The following is a 21,033-nucleotide window of genomic DNA, read 5'->3' on the forward strand; positions in this document are numbered from 1 at the left end:
GTTAGTCTTGAACACTGTATTTGAGCAGATGAAATTTTAACAACAACAACAAATTATAATAATATCATAAAAATAAAAGGTGAAATGAGGTGATTTTGTAATTAAAATTTGATGATCGATTAAGTAAAGTAATCAGTACTTTAAAGGCTGATGGTCTGGGTGACAATGCAAGGTAATTCATTTTCCAAAGTCATGTGAGTAGTCACATGACCAGCACTTGAATTGAATTGCAATTGAATATGTCATTGCAGCTGGATGCCAAAAAAGGCTTTTAAATTAAAATGAAAACTTCTGACAGGCAGCTGATAATCCTGAGGGTATACATGGCTTGTGGAAGGCACACGTGGGAAGACAATGTTGGGCTTGGCTTTGCACATGAGCAAACATGAGCAGTGAGCAGCAGCTTCCCACGTGAGCAGACTGTGTTCTTCAAAGCAGACCAAAGCAAAGATGCTCCCCTGGTGCCACATGGCAAGCACCAAAAAAAAGCTCCAATCTACAGCATCCAATCACTGTGTGCCAAGCTATCCTGGTGCAGAGCACCATTTATCAGCACGATTCTTCATCCAAGTAATGACTGCAAACATACACATTACGAGAGAAAGGGAGAGGGAGGATATAGAGAAGGAGATAGATGGGAAAAACAGACTAAACTTAGGCAGCTTCGGTGACTTCTTAAAATAGTTGTGGAATTCCATCTTAGGTGCCCAGCCATACCTCCACACGCTAAACACAAACACACACACACACGGTACATAGTTGGAAAGTATGTAGGAGAGGGGACTAGGGCAGGGGGTGGGGGGTGGGGGGGGTCGAGAAATGGAGAGAAGGAATCCAGAGAAATAGGAAGAGACATGAGGTGTAATGTAGTCGGGCAGCAAAGGGGGAGGGGTTTATCCTGGGCTGGGAGGAACTCTTGACCCTGTGTTCAACTTCATGGCCTCAGTTCATTCCTTTCACTTTCCCTGTGAGCGCCACACTAACGCTCCCCCTCTCTCTCTCCTCCTCTCTCTGGAGTCCTACAGAGTTTCCTCATAACCTGCCAACCCCCCCCCCCCCCCCCCCCACACACACACCCCTACCCCACCCCTCTCTCTCACACTCATAATGCCTCAATAACTCCCCAATTTAACAATGAATCAAAAATATTTCTAGGTAATATTTCATAAACTTAATGATACTTTTCTTGAAACCTTGCAGTTATGTGTCAAAAAACAAAACAAAACAAACAGTGACAGGACTCCAAATTAAGCAAAATAATTCTTCCCCTTCTCATAATTAATTTCCAGTATTATGGGTGTGCCAGATAGTTCCTAAAATTGATTCCCAGTGTAGCCCGCATACTTTCCGAATTAAATCAACCTACAGCCACTCCTCTGTTGTATGCCTGAGGAAAATGGAGTGCACATGCACGTGCACACACACACACACACGGATTTTCATATCCATATGCAAATCCAGCATCCTGATAAAGGAAATACACAGAAATGGTACTCAGATCACCACAAGAAAAGACATGAGCTTACTGACTACATCAACTGTTTCTGGTTACGTTTGTGTCTGCATGTGTGTGTGTTTGCATCCATGTGTGTTTGGAGAGAATGAACATGTGCAGATCCTCACATATACTGAATAACCAAAATGGAATGATTAACACTACTGAAGCACTGATTGTGCCAAGCTATAGCAGCCAGGCACGGACGAGCATTTCCCCAATACCCTGTTCGCCCTGCAGTGGGATGTAAGAGTGATATATCTGTGGAGGGGATTCATGGAGGGCTCTGCTGTTCCTTTGCCAGGAAAAAAGATATTAAACAGAGTTTTTGAAGGAGTTCACTTTAGAAACATAAACAAAATCTCCTTTTTGTATCTCCTTTCTTTGACCGTCTTTCTCTGTCTCTATTTTCCTCCCAGTCTCTCTCTCTCTTTCTTTTTGTCTCTTCCCCTTTCATAGTTTAATTCATGTGATCATGCTTGCAGAAAATTAGAGAGTGAACTCATTCTGACAGAATGCTGGAAGGCAGTGTGTGTCCGGGCATCATTTGCCGGCCAGATTGCAATACCCAATGACTTCCATAGCCAGTGAATTTTCCTACTGCACTCACAGAGTGGCAGCCCAGAGAACTTTATATAGCACACTAGACAAAACAGAGGGCACAGAATAGCACCACTAAACAAAGCAAATATTATGACAGTTGTGTATACTGGCTACTGGAAAGCAGAAGATAAAAATAAACTTTCTGTTTGGAATGAAATGGAGCAGGTAGCACGTTTATTGAAGTAGTCACCTCTTAGTTGAAAAGCATTCCTGAGACATAGGTTGCATTCACTGTAAGTTCTGATCTCTACAGATGCGTCTCATTCTTAATACTTTTTAACTGAGTAGCAGAGGGGTGTATCCATGAGACCTCCTCGGTGTTTACCTGGATCGCAACCTATTGCTTTATAATTTCCTTATGAGAAATATAAAAAACATGACTGAAAATAGTTTTATCAGAACCAAACCCTCAACAGAAGTACTCTATTTTCTTTGCCTGAAAACTGTCCATATAATACTGGATAAGTCTTATTTAGTTAAAGAGTAACCAAAATTATTTATTGCTCTACAGAAATCATTCTTGCAAATACCAATATACAATGTGCTTTTTACCACAAAAAACAACAAACCTAAGAGAAACATGCAAGCACGCATGTGGAAATACAGACATATACACACACACAATCTCTATTTTTTGTCAGGACAAGAACACACATTTGCATGGGCAGGCACACACACGCGCACGCGCACGCGCACGCGCACGCGCACGCGCACGCGCACACGCACGCACGCACGCACGCACGCACGCCACACACACACACACACACACACACACACACACACACACACACACGCACACGCACACGCACTGCTCCAGCATCCTGTTCCTCACCTCTTCATTGTTCTCCTATGACTTCCTGCTGTTCTATATCACACACATGCTCTAGTATAAACAAGCCTTATAAAAAATGAAAATATGAAAGTCTGAGGGTCTGAGCAAGTGCTATACATGCCAGTCACTGGGCAGAACAACCAAAACGCCAACATTTGCAAAAGGGAACCCATCAGAAGAGCTGGACCAAGCTCAATGATGGGAAAATATGTATCAACATGCATCAAAAACATAAGATTGAGCATGTCTGACACCTTAAAAGCCATCAGAGCAAAAGAGACCAAAAGTACCAGTGTCATCACTGTGCATCACTGGTGAACATTACTGGTAAACATTCCCCCAAAGATGCCTCAGTCAGCCCTGAGGGATACATGCTCACATAGAGGATCCCAGCAGGTCTCACCTCTCAGGCCTGAGACAGTATGTCCCAGTTCTCAGCACTTATACCAAAGACCACAGAACAAAGGAAAGTGAAGAACCCCATGCCAAATCTGACCATGAACAAAGCAAAGCATGTCTGAAACGTCAGATATTCTTGTCAAGAACAAACTGTACCAAAACACAGAAGCTGCCAATTTGAGCCGTTTCTGTCATTAACAGCGGGCAATGTGGAATAGTGTGGAAAATATATTTTTTAGATAAAAGAACATATGTTGAACTATATATAATTAGGTATATAGTTTCCAGAGAAACTGTGTGTGTGTGTGTGTGTGTGTGTGTGTGTGTGTGTGTTTGTGTGTGTGTGTGTGTGTGTGTGTGTGTGTGTGTGTGTGTGTGTGTGTGTCTATGTTTCTCAAAAAATCCCATGCCTGTACTAACTCCTCTTATTTGCTAGTAGTAGTTGGAGTCAAAGGTGAAGCAGTTTAGAGTTATTCTGTATTAGTATTTCTGGGATACATTAATGACATTTTTGGTATTGCTACATGCACATTTTAAGAACTCCAGCTGTTTATTTTTTCCTTCTCTAAGTTCCACCCAGCTCTGGAATATACATAGAGTATATGCACATCCTGGCACGAGGAGAACCGTTTTAGATGGTTCAGTTAAGTCTGTTAAATAACACCATAAGCCTACTGTCTCTCATTCCTATTTGCAAAACAACTCTTCACATTCCGATGGCTGCAAAAACTCCATCCCTTCCTCACTGCTATTAAGACTCAATGACTTTTGCATTGAGAATGAAGACTTCCTCCAGAGAAGTATGAAAATGTGTGAACATTTTCAGGACTGTGGATTTCAGAAGCAAGTCACAGATGATGCATTTGCTCATGTTTTACCTGAGAACAGATGTACTGTCCTATAAACCATCTACTGTTAAGACAACACAAATGTATCATCCTACAAATAAAACAGAATCCTCTAGGATGACACAGAGGCCCTTTTAAAAGATCCTCCACTAATCTCCTACAGACAAGACAAAGATATCAAAGACTTGCTCCTCAAAAGTGAGATAAATGACCATTCTGATAACTGGATCTGTAGCCTGCAACCACTCTAGATGTGCTGCATGTAAATTTATTAATATTAAAATTGATTAATTCTTGCAAAATATGTAATCAGCTTTACATTTGAGAAATAAGAAAAGGAGTGCTGATCATTTTGTTGAACACCTTTGGACCATGAGAATTGAGGATTTGTTATTTCCAGTGGCAAAGCATTTTAATGCTAATGGTAATTGCATTAATAACCTATCTGTCTGCACTGCCAGTTGATGGGATGACAGTAATGATGTTGGGAAATAGGTGATTACAGTTGAGTATCTGCAGTGTAGTGCAGTAAAAGCTGCAGCCTTGTGCCTATGGCTGAATCACAGCCCTCTGTGCTGATATTCAATATAACAGCACTCCCTCTGATATTGCTTAATTGGATACAGTAAATTGACAATTACAGCCAACTAACTGCAACATGTTCTGCATATATGCAGTGACAGATTTGCTTTAAATCAGATATAGAAACAGGTGTAACTTAATTATTTTGTTTAGAATATATATGGGATGTGTAATCACACAGCGGTGTTCCTAAAAGCTCTGATATTTCTATGATCGGAAACCTGTTGAACTAGGTACATATCCATGGTCCTGCTCTGCTATTGGAGACCAGTGGAGTTGTGTGCTAGCTTTATGGTATAATGTACAGACATACACACAACAGCAGGTGACAACATCATTACATATTCATCAATGAAATGTAGCTTATGTGCCTAGAGATAAATAGTGTACATGAAGAAAAACTTCAATTTAAATCAACCCATTTAAAGTGTGAAGACAAATTAGATTAGAAGAAATTGTGTCTTGATTTAATTTTCAGTACTACAATAAATAACTGGATGCCATTTTGCAATAAATACCTCGATGGCATTTGAAAATAACCTCATTTTAATTTTAATGTTTTAAACAACAACAACCTGAAAGGAAAAAATATTTTCATAATTTTTAAATGGATCTTTCAAACCCACTGAACCAACCCAGCCCCATGCATGAAGAATAATTAGGTTATTAGGTACAAAATGGAGCTGCCTCATTTACATAATCAACATGTGAAATTGCCAGTGCAGACCAGACAGAGTGAAACAGAGCTTCACAAGCAAAAACACAAACCTGCTGTAATGACTACTTTGTCAGTGGTGGTGTTATGTTAAGGCTGTTAACTGGGATGGATTAAATGGAGTTTGACAGACCTCAAACATGGCCTGAATTTCAGAATTTTAATGTAAAATTGTCATAAATGTATGTATATGAAACGATGAACAATCAGCAAATAAAGCAAAACAAAACAGCAACAAAAAAAATGACTTAATTGTATTGCACACACAGAACCTATGATCTCAGCAGGACAATCTTGTCTGTGCAGTTTCTACAAAGGAATGTTCTGAACATGAGATGTTGACAGACAGAAATACTGTGGCACCGTCGTTTAAATTCTTTCTTTGGCAACATCACTTCGCCTATAGGACCAGACAGGTATGACCGCTTAAGTTTCAAAGATTCTCAGATTCCTCAGTCTGTAAGAAAACATGAGGCAACTGTGCTGGATGTTTGGCACAGGTTTGATACGTGGTTGATACGTGGTACTGTGTAAATACGCTACAGAGATTCAGTCTCTTTTTATTATGTCCTTTTAAAGAGCAGAACACTAGTATTAATGAAGTTATTTTTATTTTATTTATACAAAACTTTTATTTCTTGAAAACATATATGTGAGTGTTTTAGCAGTAGGATGTGGACTCAGTAGGGACTAGGTCTCATGGACAAAATGTCTGCTATCTCCTATAATGCCTCTTTTCCCTAGAACACCTCATCCAAGTTCTTTAATCAAATCCTTTTGTTCTTTCGACTGTAACCGTAGTAGCTCACACCTGCTCACATATCACATGAACAGTAGTTTGAGGGGGTCATTACTGCATTTTGTATAATTCGTTGCTCTCACGAGAGACGGAATGCAAGGCTTTAAAGGACAACAAAATTGCCACCAGATCTTATTTTGACTCCGCCTTCAGCCCGTGACACATCCTGCAACAGAGTCAGGACACGTGTAGGAATGGGCCAGAACAAGGGGTGCAAGACAGCGGGAGAAAAAAGTGTATTTACAAAATATCTGGAAAGTCAAATGACCATATATGAACATAAAAAAACAGCCTCAAACGTACATGCATTTTGTCGTAAAATCCATAGCAAACACATCTGCCCAGCCTGTGGTCGAAGTTACAACAAATAGCACAATGAGGGATTTAACCTCAAAGGTTCACACCTGGTAATTACACAGCTTCCTCTCTTATTACCATGTCTGAATGTTAGGCACAGACACATGTCTTAACGTTAGGCACAGACACATGTCTCAATGTTAGGCACAGACACATATCTCAAAGGTAGACACAGACACATTCCTCAACGTTAGGCACAGACACATGTCTCAACTTTAGGCACAGACACATGTCTCAAAGGTAGACACAGACACATGTCTCAATGCTAGACACAAATGTAAATTTCTTAGGCCATTATACTGGCCCTGATCCAGCATGCTCCAGACAACGTGTGGAATAGCTACGGCAGTGAAGACAGAGGTCTCTGCAGAGAAAGAGACAGACACACACACACACACACACACACACACACACACACACTCACACACACACACACATGCACTCGTACCAACGACAGGGTGTTTATTCTTCAAATCAGTCAAAGTAGACGGGTAGGTGGGTTTGCAAGCTGAGGCTCCAAATGTCAAGTCCATTACCTCAAAGCGAATTACAGAGCAAAATGATCCCCTTTTACAGGACCAATGGAAAGAGAAAAAGACAGGCCCATAGACCTGTCAATATTGCCCTGTTGTAGTGACCCTTTGTAAAATTAGTTTAAAGGTTCAGGTTGCATAGGGTTTTGAGTCAGGGGGAGCTCTAGGTCACAGGGGGTTCGAGGTCATGGTGAGTAATGCAGAGCTGGGGGTCAGAGCTAAGTTACAGGCCTAAAAAAGCAGAACAGTCCATAGTACAACTTCACAGCCGTTATCAATGAATCAGTGCATACAGTACACAGGGCAAATCATTAACAAAAGGGCTCTTCATCATATCACAGATAGCCTCCTCAATCCTTTACATGAGCTCTCGTGTTATATTCAAAAGCTTTTAAGCAAAAGTTCTTAAATGGCCACACTTTGGGAAGGAGTGAAAGAAGACAGACTTAAGCAATTACAAATCTGTGTCTTTGTGTGTAGGTGTGCGTGTTTGTGTGTATGTGTGTGTGTGTGTGTGTGTGTGTGTGTGTGTGTGTGTGTGTGTGTGTGTGTGTGTGTGTGTTAACTGTCACTGCAGTTTGACCCTTCTGCACAGCCTTGTGTAGGAGCCCACACAGTCTTTGATTCCAAGCCAGACAGTGGCTGGAGGGTGTCTGTGAGATGCTGTCACTTTAAGCAATTAACTTTCTCTTTAAAGGCTCCCCTATAAAACTGACAGCTGCAGACATTCACAAAGGGACCAATCACCTCCTCAGAAACACAAAACTGCAATGCTGTAAACCAAACTGGTTCTCTTTTATTGGGGAGGTCCTGAACACCTCCAAGCCTCCTACAATGAGAGCCGACAGTTCTCCCTGACGCCAATGGACTTGGGCCTCTGGTTAGAACAATCACAGCCTATAAGATCAGTATAAGAAGGGGTGGTCAGATTCTGGGCCCAGAGCTATCATGACAAAAAGTCATTTTAATAAGTTAGAGAAGCTTTGACACAAAATAATGAAAAATTGAGGAGAATTGTACTCCATGGGGAGTGTGTGTGTGTGTGTGGGGGGGGGGGGGCATATTTAAAGTATATCAGTCTTTTTTTCTCCTTATTGGAACATCAGCTGTACTGAATAATTCTTCTCTGATGTGCTCATTGATTTTTGAAGCCTGTTCAGAAATGACACGAATGAATCCTGTTAATTATCATCCGTTAGGGTTACCCAGAACTATTCACAGAAAAGGTTCGCACTTGGTCAAGAGGACTCGGGAATGTTAAATTCTTCAGTCCTTGTGTTCCAGCCGTCCTGAGCTACAGTGCAGCAGCTCTGACCTTTTGAAGTCGTAGAGACAAAGTGTTCGATTTCAGAGGACGGGAGATGACAAACGTGACAGTGCAAGGAATACCAGTAACAACACTTAACGACAAACAAAGACATCGCGAAGTTGTCAAATAACCAAACTCATATAAGTACTGGCGCACATCAGTTAAAATGCTAAGGAAATAATAATAATAATAATAATAATAATACATTTTTGTCTAAGAAATATCTAAATGTGTTTGGGGCAAACATTAACATGTGAGGATAAATAGCGCTCTGGTCGCTTTTTACCGGAGCGCACTCCGAGACTGGAGCGTTTCATAACCTCGCTGGAGTATTCTAAGCACACCTGGGCTGAGCGTTCAGACTAATGCAAAACATGGCATTACTGTTCACATAACGCAAACCATACTCTTCAGTAGCGAAACTTACCTAGAGACAAGAAAGGTTTGGTTTCCATGTTAGCTCATGCCAGCCGCTTTTCCGTATGGATAACAACACGGTCCTCCAGAGGGTTGACTGACAATAAAGATCCAGCACGAACCAACTCAAGTCTGAATTCAGCTGTCAAAAAGCACTTAGTAATAGCACTAACTATCTACTTCTGTCAGCTCCATCCAGTTTGCAGATCGGCTTGCGCTCTATCCTCCTCACTCCTGCTCAAAGTATCTGGCGCTGCCTTGCAGTGGGGGCCTCGTCAAGGGGCACTCCGACTCGTGCAAGCGCAAGTGCATTGACGCGCAAGAAGTAGCGACCCGTAATCCGTTGTCACTGGATCGATTCTGCACAATAAGTAAACATATTAAATCCCTACGGCCACGGAAAGGTTTTTGCTGTGAGGGTCTAAAGTAGACATTAGACATTACAGGCGTGCGAGAGAAAAAGTGTAAAGAAACAGTGCAAAAGCGCAGTTTAAAAAATGCTTTAACACAACATGAAGCACTGCATCGTATAATTCTTTACATTATTTTGCTTTTTATGTTTTCTATAGTTTATGCATTATCATTATTGATTCCTTGAAATAGAGATAAGCACATTACATTCAGCAGTACTTTCTTTTTTCAGTGTCTGAGCATAATAATACTGCCGCATTCTGCACGGAGTTCATAATTCATTAAGGCGCACAGCACATTAAGGATCTAAACATTTACTGGGCAATAGGCAGTGAGCAAATAAAGGCAACTTACTTCCGAAAATAAATTTAAGAGTTTCCATGAATGTGTCCCTGTTGTATGCGAGTGTACATGGGGGAGGTGAGTGACACTTAAGAATTCGTTTCACATTTTATAGTAATTCCAGTTTTTATATTGCATAATTCGGAAATGCCACAATGAGGCGGTATATTTTTGTAACCAATGTGAGCAAAATCAGCTTTTATAGAAATTGCGGCGATAAAGTCCTTTATCCGTGGTTATTTCACATCTACATACATGTGCAGATACAGACAGAGTACAGTGAGAGCAAGGAGTGAGTGAGGGAGAGATAGATAGAAAATATTTGAAACCCACAAGACATCCTTACAGAATACCAATGAGCCTAGAGACATTGCCTCGCTACGACACACACACTTTCTTCTACGCTGTTGCATGCTCTCTTTGAACAGATACACGTGCTCCTTAAGAATGTGGACACTATATAAAAGAGAGGAGCAATTATCTTTAGTCCAAATTTAGTCCAAATAGCCCCTGTCATGTCTTCAGGAAATGATGTGTGTTTCTCCTTGCATACGGGCAGCCTTCATGTTTTCTGAGTGCTTGAGCTAATCCTGACTTTGCATGAATATGTATTGTGCTACGATAGCTGTACTGCTTGTGGAGATTTGGGAGGCTTGGACAAAGGTTTTAGTTCAGTGAAGCTGAAACTGATTTGAATAAATTTGATTTGAACAAGTTTTTGAACATATTTTTGTACTCCAGACTTCATTAGTGAGTGATATGCATTTCTGAAAAGGAATCTTTCCAAAAATAATATATATGTGAATAAATGGGACACAGAAGAGCATTAAATGGAGCTATGAGTAGAGTGTTTTATGTATTAGTTTATTTTGTACACATATCACCTGAGAGCTTCGCACTGCAGCTGGGCATGGCTGGGGAAATGGATGAGAAGAGAGTCAGAGGTTACGACGACGACCCGCATGGTCCCAAGCCCTGTCGCACTTCCCAACTATCATCCACCGAGGAGAAGGAGCCCTGCTCATTTTGGTACATCCCCATTGCCACTCCCCGACACTGGAAGGTGAGCCGGCCCATGCGATCCTCTCCGCCCCGCCCACATCCCGATTGAGAAGCACTTTCTCACAGTCCTGGGGCCTATTGCTAACCTGGGGGTGTCATAGTTTGCTTGAAGGTTCTCTGATCTGAAGATTCTCTGTTTAAATTAATGGCTGGCCTCGAAGGCAATGCCACTGGACATCTGAATTTAGTAAGTCCTTGTTTTGTTTTCAGCCAATCGTAAAAGCTCGTCTATCTGTGGCAGAAGTCTTCAACAAGCTCACGACACAGTAAGTGTTCTGCACTGAAATGTAACTACATTCTACAGTGGTAACATGCATTATGTGCTGGTCTGCTGAGCTTGGTCAGTTGAGGTCTTGGGTTCACATTCCTCATCGGGGATCAGGAGTCACGAGCAGCCCTGAGGTCAGTCTCTACTGTTAACTCATACTCTGTGGGAAGAGACACAAACAGACAAAGACAAATGGAAAGAATAGAGAAAGAGAGTTTTATAACACAAAATAATTAGCAAAAATAATAAAAGTGAACATTTTTAATTTATTTATATATATGATTATATATATTATATATATATATATTGTTCATTCTCCCAATTAATCCATCCATGTTACAAATTTCAGACACACTGCACCTCATGACAGTATAATAATAACTTAATCACATAATCACAATGCTCTCCACAATTGAATTCCCAACATTTCGATAATACGTGAGAGCAAAATCTCTTAGTTTCACCTCTGTAACAGTGCGATCAGTCATATGGAGTAGGACTTCCACCAAAGCCAAGCAACCAGCAGGTGAAAAGGCTGAGAGGCCTGGCCGCAGGGCAGCATGTTCGCAGACAAATTGAGATATGGCTTTCTGACCGATCTCTCAGGGATCAACGCCAAGTGCAGGGACTCAGGGGGCTGTGATTTAGTGCGTCTCTCTCTCTCTCTCTGTCTCTCTCTCTCGCTTTCTCTCTCTCTCATACTTTCTCTCTTCTCTGCCCCCCTCCCTGCTGGGTAGTCACCCTAGAGGAAAGAGAGGGGTAATCAGGCCTGTCATAAATCTCCACACTTCCTTCTACTTCAAGGGAATGCCCCACCAGCGCACAGCCCATTAAACCTGTTTTCCTCTGGACACACAAACACACACATGCAAACATACACACACACACACACACACACACACACACACACACACACACACAAACACTTGCTGTCACGCAATCATCAGTGGACAAATCACTTTTTAAAATAGTCTTTTGTTTCTTAAGATTCTATGAATTAGTGATGGGACGCTTTCCCATCAAAATCATCAAAGCAAGCTGTTGGTGGATGAATGTGAAACTAAAATATTAAGTCCAGAGGGCTTCAAAGAAAGGGTCCAGTATCAGAGCCCAATGAATGTCAGACCATCCCAAGCTCTGACCGTAAATCAGACATACATACCACATTATTATCAGAATTACTCTTAAAATAATTCAGAAGTAGATGTCTTCCTGTAGATCATGGATGAGTTTTTGATTACTACAGGAAGTTGTTTTTTTTTCGGGGGAGGGGGGGGGGGGACATGAATTTGGGTAATTGTGGAGTGAAGTGTGTCTGACTGCTCCACAGCCCCAGATACCTGGCACACGGTCCCTCACTGTTCGTCTCTACCAGCTCCTCCAGATGGTCAACTCCCTGTGAACTCCGCAGGCTAGCAACACCGAGCAGCACGCATGCTCTTTCGCTGTGGCCCCATCAGACGCTGAGAGACAGAGAGCGACCAGCGGTTAGGAGACAAGTGGGGCACAGACCTGAAAATACACGCAAGCGTTCACACGTGTCCACACACACACACATACAACCATAGGGGCCAACTCTAACCATAAACTCATGGTGGCACATCTGCTTTTCATTAAGATCTCTACTTCTCTTTTCTCTCTCTTTTCCTTCTTTCGCTCTTTCTCTCTGTCTCTGTCACACACACACACACACACACACACACACACACACACTCACACACACACACACACACACACACACACACACACACACACACACACACACACACACACACTGTACATTCACAACAAAAGTCTGCTTCACCTCAAAGACCTGTCAGCAGTTAAGACTTTCTCAGGAAGTCAATGCAATGAGTTCAAGGAAGAGAGAAGGAAATGGAGAGACAAACAGAGAAAGAAAGAGTGACAGAGAGAGAGAGAGAGAGAGAGAGAGAGAGAGAGAGAGAGAGAGAGAGAGAGAGAGAGAGTGAGTAGAGAGTGAGGCAAGCAAAAGGACACCATATGGAAGGGGTGCTCTGAAAACCACCTGGCTCTACAATACTGGAGCCAAGTCTGTTGTGTTAATGACCTGCCTTTAAGTAGGTAAGGTACAAATGAGATAGGCTAGCTGGATTACACTAAACTAATTAGACTTAAAACTATGGGAACACATTTAAGTACTTTTTTTGCTTAAACGTTTTAGTTTGGTTAATATGCTCTCTATTCACGTTAAAGATACATAATAAAATATATATTTAAACACCTTTTTAACAATAAAAAAACAATTGTTGCTTGATAAGCAGTAGCACAATCATAGCTCTCCTGTATTTAATGTGTGCTCACGTGCTTTGTTTAAAGACATCCCAGATTTACAGCGGATCCATCAGCGCTCCGCTGCCTGTCGTCCCTCAGAATGTCCTTTGGGGACCCCTTTAGCTGAGATTCTGCCATTTTGTAATAGTTTGGAGAGACCACAGCAAGGCGAACTTCACCCGAGAGTGGGTCAGAGTCAGGTCATTTCGCTCCACTATCGTCAGGCAGCGAGCCTCCTTGTAGCCTGCTTGCCTTCTCTGGGTCCAGTGAATGGGAATAATTTGAAACCCAAGAGTGGGACTTTAGTGTTGTCTGATGCCGAGGTGACAAGGTCCTGGGTCACTTTACCTGTCCAGATAAAATCATATTTTAAAACGATGTCACGTGAATTTTTCAACAATTAGAGAAATATAACTTTTTTTCCTTTCTTTACAAAATAAATAAATAAATAATTCATAGCCCTGAAACAATTAGCCAATAGCATATAGCATTTCTCAGAGCCTATACAGGCTAAAATTGTTCTGAAAATATTTTATGAAGAAAATAAAGTTTCCTCCATAAAATGTGATCATACAGTACTACTTTCAGCAGTAATTTATCAGACATTTTAGTGAAAAACGTAACTATTTTAAATGGGTTTTTTTCTATTACCATTTTAGAGTTCTAAAACACTTGTAAAAACGTTCTCAGTGTAAATATTGTAAAATAAGAGGGCTGCTCAAAGATTATACACAAATATGATGAAGAATTTCTGTTTTTCAGTGGAAAAAAGAAACAACACACGAGTGACTAGAACATGTGCTGTGTGGAGTGAGAAGCCAGAGTGAAAGGCACCGCCTCCAGAACAGAGTCCTCACTTTCTCTAGCAATCAGCTTTCCTACTTTCCCCAATATGCAGAGGGACCACAGAGTATGTATTTAATAAATAAATGTATTTATTCCCAGAAACGCATATTAATATGATTTCATATTAATATGAGCTCATATTAATATGATTTTTCTTGATAAATGATCAGAGCCATGAGACTGTGCCACAGATCCACCGGGACAAAGAACAAAGTCACCTCTAAAACATGGGAAAACGCTAGATGTGCAACTTCTGCTCAGTTTTGCAACCTGGGTGGCAATTTTAGCCTTTGTGTCTCTGTCATTCTACCGTAGTGCTATACAGTATAAATGGTTACATTGGATACATGCAAATGTTGAAAGGTGTTATCAGTAAAATGACAAATGGCAGTATACTCTGTGTGAGAAGCATTGTGTTTGAGCAAGTAGTTTGGGGGAAAAAGTTTCCCCAAATTGTATTTTACTTTTCAAGTTCCAGATTGTTCATACAAGGGCTCATGAAGGTCTCATATGCTCTTGATTGGTTGGTATGGTATGGTATGCCATGCTTGGCTGTTCTAACTGGCTACATCAGGAATGTTGTCTAAACTAATACCGCGCTTGTGGATTTTGTATACAGCGTTCCTTTAAATGAAGATGCGTCCTGCGATCATTTGTTCGCTCCTCAGTCATTTTGCTTTCCATATGGCAAGCTGTCATTTTCTGACAAGCTGAAAACAACTCGATGAGCCAGCCTGCCTGCAGTGCTTATGCAAGTCATGCTCAGGCATGCCCCCCTGCACTACTGCATTGAAGTTAGCTATCAAGCGAGCGTTGCTTTCTCCTATCATGAAATACTTTTACATGACTTTTACAGGAGTCTTGAAATTTGTGTAGGTGACTGATCTCTGTTATCATGCTGAGCACTGATAAGGTTTGCTAAATGTATTTATCTAACACCGTGCATGATAGAAGTGAAGCTATATGACGCGGGGTTTTTTTTTGTATTCTTATTCTTGATTATAAACAGCATAAACTGGGATTCTGAGCCTATAGCCTATATTCCCTGAGGTTAAAAGAAAAAAGGCTCTTAGCAGCTAAAGCAATAATGGCATTCCTCTGACTTCCTCTGATTACTCTACGCTCTCCAGACATCATATGTCATTGTTTTCACTGAAGAAAGAGGAAAGGAAAAATGATAAAAGAGAAAAAAACGGACCTGCCTTTCTTGTCAGACTCACAATAAAATGTTTAACAACACAATATCAAAAACAGAGTTAGAATTTTTTTTTAATTGTTAGTTGAGTTATTAAAACGTTCTTTTCGCCTCCTAATTACATGAATCAAATCAACACACACCGTAAAACTGTAAGGCAGCCTAATGGAATGTAAAACCCAAATGATATTTTGTTTCACAATTCTACTCTATTTTTAAAACTCTGTCACTCTGGAGGGGGTGTCTATAAATAAGATAAACAGTGGTGGTGGATGATGACACCTGCTATGTCACTGTTGGCCTGTGGGTGAGAATGTTGCTGAAAACAACACTTTTACATCCCCTCTATACATCAGTTTTACCAAGACAACTCACTTTGACAAAATGTTTTACTATGACCCATTACAGGATTATGTACTGCAGTGTGACCAAGAATAAGAAATTGTGAGTGGTTTCGAAATCTGTGATAAAGGGTCACATGAGAAATGCCCATGACTTAGGAATGAATGCAACCTTTGACAAAGCACCCACGCACTGTGATTAACTTCAGAGAGCATAACGGTGAACTGTATCCATGCTCAGTCCTGTGCATCACACACAGTTTTCCATTCAATGTCATCATATCAGTTTGATTAGCACCTGAATGTTTTATTCTGGGATTAAATCAATTTGACATTGGACTGATTCTATATTTCAGTCACTGATGTAATAAAAATATGAGCACACAGAGTGGAGCTGACTACAACCTGGAATTTCAGAACAAATTCCTCCTTATATGACATATTTCCCTTTGTCACGATCAGTCCCTTCCATGTTCCGTGTTTTCCCTGTCATGTGTTTAGTTCCGTTCCATAGTTTCGTTTTGTTCTCACATTGATTGCGTACACCTGTCCCTCGTTTCGAGTTCGTGTATTTAAACCCTGTTGTGTGCCTTGGTCGTTGCTGTTCATTGTTTGTTTGTTTGTTTCGTTGTTTCATTTTTTGAATTAATGTTTGCTGGTCGTTTGTATTTCGTGCCTGTGTGTTTATCTTAGCCTTCGTGTTGCCTAGTCCTGAGTGTTCCCTTGCCTTAGTTATAGCCTGTTTCCCTAGTTTGCCTTCGTGTGTTTTTGTTTTGTAATGTATCCCAGTACTCTCCGTGTCGGCTATGTGACCCTGGACTGCCTAAACGACCCTGATTTTGGATTTGCCCCTATTAAATCTCGCTCCTCCAGCACATGCCTCCTTACCGCTCAACGCTACACCCTTGATAATTCATATGTCTCATGGAGCTAAAACTCCAGTAATTATAATGGCATTGCTAGTTTTGTGCATGCTCAGAAAAAAAAAAAATCCACAGCATTTATAAAAAGTTATTTGACCTAACTGTCTCTTTATCATTTCCTCCTCTATTTATAGGAGGAGATGGTCTCATCTTCACATGACTGCACCAGGGCAAAGGCAGTCTGAAGTCATTCATTTTCATTCAAGAATGACAGAGTTTGTAGGAGCAGGAGAAAGAGCATTGTGGTTATAGTAAATGACTGCACAGTGTAGTCACCACTGGCCGGTTACCTCACATATGAGAGTCACACTTAACTTTCAGAATGTCTAACATTGCAGGCGACTATTTAGCACAAGACATCTTTATATAAACATGTTTCTAAATTCAAATTTGAATATGTTGGTTGTTTTTTTTTCCAGGTTCACCACAACCCCAATTTTCAGAGGACTATTGAATATTGAGACTATTAATAATAACAAATCATTAAAGAGGGAAGACAAAAAAAGGAAATAATGATAACAGAAATTAAAATACAATAATAAAATTCAATAATAAGTATTTACAAGAAGATCAAATTAAATTAACAGATAAAATTAAATAGATAAACACTTAATATATTTAATTAGTGGTTACAGTATAATTAATTAGAATTTAGAATCATTGTTTAATGGGTCTGTGAGGGAGAGGGGGTGAGTGTGTATAAGAGAGAGATCGTAACTGGGCCAGAGAATATTAGTTTGTAGTGTAAATAGATTATATGGTGTATTACAGGGGGCTAGATGTGTCTGCTTTCCTTGTGGTGTTTTTACTGGGATGGTCACTGTTGTAGATAATTGATGAGAAGGTGTCCGGATAAAGTCAAAATGAGCATTTTTTTTATGGATACCTATAATTTTCCCATTGAAATGAAGCCCCTTAGTAAGTTTTTCCAGTGAGTAATGGAGATGGTATTTTTTGATTTCCAGTTCATGAGGATAGATTTCTTGGCAATGGTTAATACTGTAAATATTGCTATGGAAGATTCCTGATGCATCTCCCAGTAGACATTGCTGGAGATAAAGACAGAGGGATGTTTAAGGAGTGTTATAAGAAATTTGAAACTTATTGCCAAAATGTTTTATAGGTGTACAGTGTCATATGGCCTGTATATAATAATCTCTGGTGTTTTGTGTGCATTGTGTACAGATTTCAGAGGAGGTGAATCCCATTTTAAATATCTTGTGCCTGGTGTATTGTATTTTCTGAATGGCTTTGTATTGGATAAATTGTAGGTAATTGGAGATTATTAAAAGAGATTATTCTTGCACATTTGTGTACAGAAATCAGTTCTGGCAATGATCTTCTTTCCATTGTCTGGTCAGTAGGATTATTGTTAGATCTGATTTTTATATTATTTTGTGCAATTTAGATAGGAATTTGTTTGTAGTTGATGCACTGTTAGAGTCTGAAATTGGCCCAGGGTAGATATAATGTGTTTTCTTTTAATTAGATTTTTGGAGAGCATAAGAGATTTTAGCTGATGGAATTTGAGAAACTAATTTCTGCTAATATTGTATTTATAAGAATGTTGTAATAATGCTATATTTCATGGGAGGTTGTGACAGTGACAACAGTGTTATTGTGCTTGCGAGCTGTGTTAACTTTATGAGTATATGCCATAACATTTAAAGTTCTTTAATCAGAGTTGTTCCAAATGGTAGATTTGTTAAAAATATTCCAATTCAAAGGCATCCTCCTTTCATCACTTTCAGAGTCACACAGCATCTCTCTCTCTCTCTCATACGAATGAGTACAGAAACCAGACATTACCCAAGATCCCATATAACTTCCTCCCTTAATGGTTTCCTGCATCAACAGCCCCAGACTCAATTCAAACATAATTCAAAACAGAATACAAATGACCTCAGTGATGAGTTCGAGTAATGGAGGACAAGGCTAAAACCCTGGGCTTTTTAATCTCAGCCCATATGTCATCACCATAACTAATGTGCTGCATTCTCAAAGTCCTGCTTTGTGCTGGAACATGTGCTTAGTCCTAATGAAAAAAAAAAAATTGGTTACAGTGGATTAATGGTCTTCATGTATTTATGCCTTGCACAGCTAGACCCTGAGCAGTAAGTATAGCTGTGAAGTTGTAGAAAAAGACATGCGAGAAAGAAGCTCAAGTCATGTGTTAAAAGGTTAACAAAAAGGGAAGCTGGATCAGCAGGATATCTCAACTGTGTAGCCAATAAGTTCTCTTTTCATGAATTGTGTAGTAACTCAATATACGGAATTCTTTCTTTTGGTTCTCTATTCCACCCACAAAATACTTTGGAGTTATGTCCAACCGTTTGTCTGAAACTTTGCTCAAACACTAACCAGAAGTATCTCTCAGAGGTAACATTAGACAGAATTATGGTGCATTATTTCTGCCCATAGTTTCCTCCACACCGTCTGTTAATGGTCCTAAGTGGTTTTCCTTTGGGTTTTTGCAACTTTCATAGACCAGACCCTGGCAGAGTCAGTCTTACTCATTTGCGAACATCTGCACAAAACTTCAGGAGAGTGATCACCCAATGGCAAAGCCCAGACTCTAATGCACTTTGCAATGACCTCTGACCAAACAGGTCATAGCAGTCTCTCACAAACTACACATGAAAGTTAATACAGTCAGAGCGAAGTTGCGCTGTTATAATGCAGTGTAACAGAGCACTGTGAGAGATGCAATTTCCTGAAGCCTTGATGCTGAGGCAGTTTAGCTTGCGGTTTGGATGTATATTTCAGAGATTAAATGGGGGATTGTGGGTGGGTACGGTGTCTAGTGATTTTGGTCTGGAGCTTTGCCAGTAATTTCAAATAATGTGTCATTTTCCCATATACAAGAGTGGGACTATGTTTGCTGCTTCTGATCTCATCATTTGCATCTCTGAATGATGGGTCTGTGTCTCATAAAAATTCAGAAAGGCAAATATCAAACCTCCTATTACCAGAACACATGTTGGTCGAGAGTTTTCATTATGGAGAGCATATTTTCTTTCAAATATTTGTCGATTCTACGTTTTTCCGATACCACAATAAGTGACACATTCTTAAGGACTTATTTTGCAATACATCACCCAGCAGCAAAGTAACCAAGCTAAGCGAAGCAATTAGTGATCATGCTTTTAAATAATAATCCTTATTACAAGATCAGGGAAGCTCAGCCTGATTTTAACATTTTATATGAATTATAAAAGGCTTCAATTACTGAAGCCATCACACTCCTGCGTATCTTTCCATGCTATTTGTGGCTCATCACCGTCCCACAGTTTATGGTGTCAGTGTGACTGGTGCAGCCACCTAGACCTTGCTAATGGGATGCAGGCTTCATTTAGCACCATAGGTGCGTTCTCTGTTGCACAGACTGCAGTGTCTCCTCTGTGTAATCCAATACGGAGAACAGGATTACTAAACAGAATGGATTCCTGGCTTCTGCCTGACTATGGGCCTTAACAGTCTCTCTGAAATGCAACATTAACTGTAAAGCAGTTCACATTCAGTCAATGAATCATACAACTCAGCAATGTGGTATGTGTTGGTAATGACCTGCATTCAGGGTCTGAGGTGAATACAATACTTTTATTAAATGTACGGTTTCTGTGTTCTATTCTACATTCTGTCAGATTAATGAAGTGGTTAAGAGAGACCAATCTCCCTTGTTTTTCTCTCTTAATTTAACATGAAAGATGTATGATGACTTCATATAGACTGCACAGTCTCAAGGTTTTCCAGTATCTGATGACCTTTGGCCATTGCATGTATGGTCTATTGTTCACAGACAATATCAATTGGGGGGAAAATATGTTAAATAACAATCATGGGGACATTAGAACAGCACTGTAACAGAAAATGAGGAAGATCTGGATGATTCAACAAGAGAATGTGGAAATCCCAGAGTTTATTAAAAAGCAAGAGCGAAAAGACAAAAGAATAAATAGATGTGTTTCTTGCTACATGTTCAAAGACTGATCCACTCTGACAGCCCCAGTCTCTGGCGTATATGTGTGTGTGTGTGCGTGCGTGCGTGCGTGCGTGGGTGTGTGTGTGTGTGTGTGTGTGCACCCTTGAGATCTGATTAGCTCCCACCATGTTAGACAACATTAAACCAGTTCCTTTGCAGTGTGACTCCACATCATTGTGTGTGAACTAAAAGAGTGCTCTCGCCTCATTATGAGCAAATCTGGCTTCTCACTGGAGTTTTACACTACTACTACTACTACTACTACACACACACACACACACACACACACACACACACACACACACACACACACACACACTGACCCTGACCCAGTGAGCTCCAGACAAATTGTGGAAGACAGAAGCCTCTTCAGACAGACACATACACACACACACACACACACACACACACACACACACACACACACACACACACACACACACACAAAACATTTTCAATGATTGATAAAATTATTTTTTTTC

General features: G+C 40.3%; 1 protein-coding gene across 2 annotated transcripts in view; it reads right to left on the reverse strand.

Annotated features, from left to right (window-relative positions):
* Nucleotides 1-9,115, reverse strand: part of rxrab (retinoid x receptor, alpha b) — a 38,679-nt gene extending 29,564 nt beyond the window's left edge. For both annotated transcript variants that reach the window (XM_027003108.3, XM_027003107.3), the window contains exon 1: nucleotides 8,900-9,115. In XM_027003108.3, the coding sequence (XP_026858909.3) occupies nucleotides 8,900-8,927 (28 nt within the window). In that variant the 5' untranslated portion in view covers nucleotides 8,928-9,115. The remainder of the gene's footprint in view (nucleotides 1-8,899) is intronic.
* Nucleotides 9,116-21,033: the final 11,918 nt, after the last annotated feature.

The sequence above is a fragment of the Electrophorus electricus genome, chromosome 5 (assembly GCF_041902795.1).
Source record: "Electrophorus electricus isolate QZ-2024a chromosome 5, ASM4190279v1, whole genome shotgun sequence".
Taxonomy (NCBI): Eukaryota; Metazoa; Chordata; class Actinopteri; order Gymnotiformes; family Gymnotidae; genus Electrophorus; species Electrophorus electricus.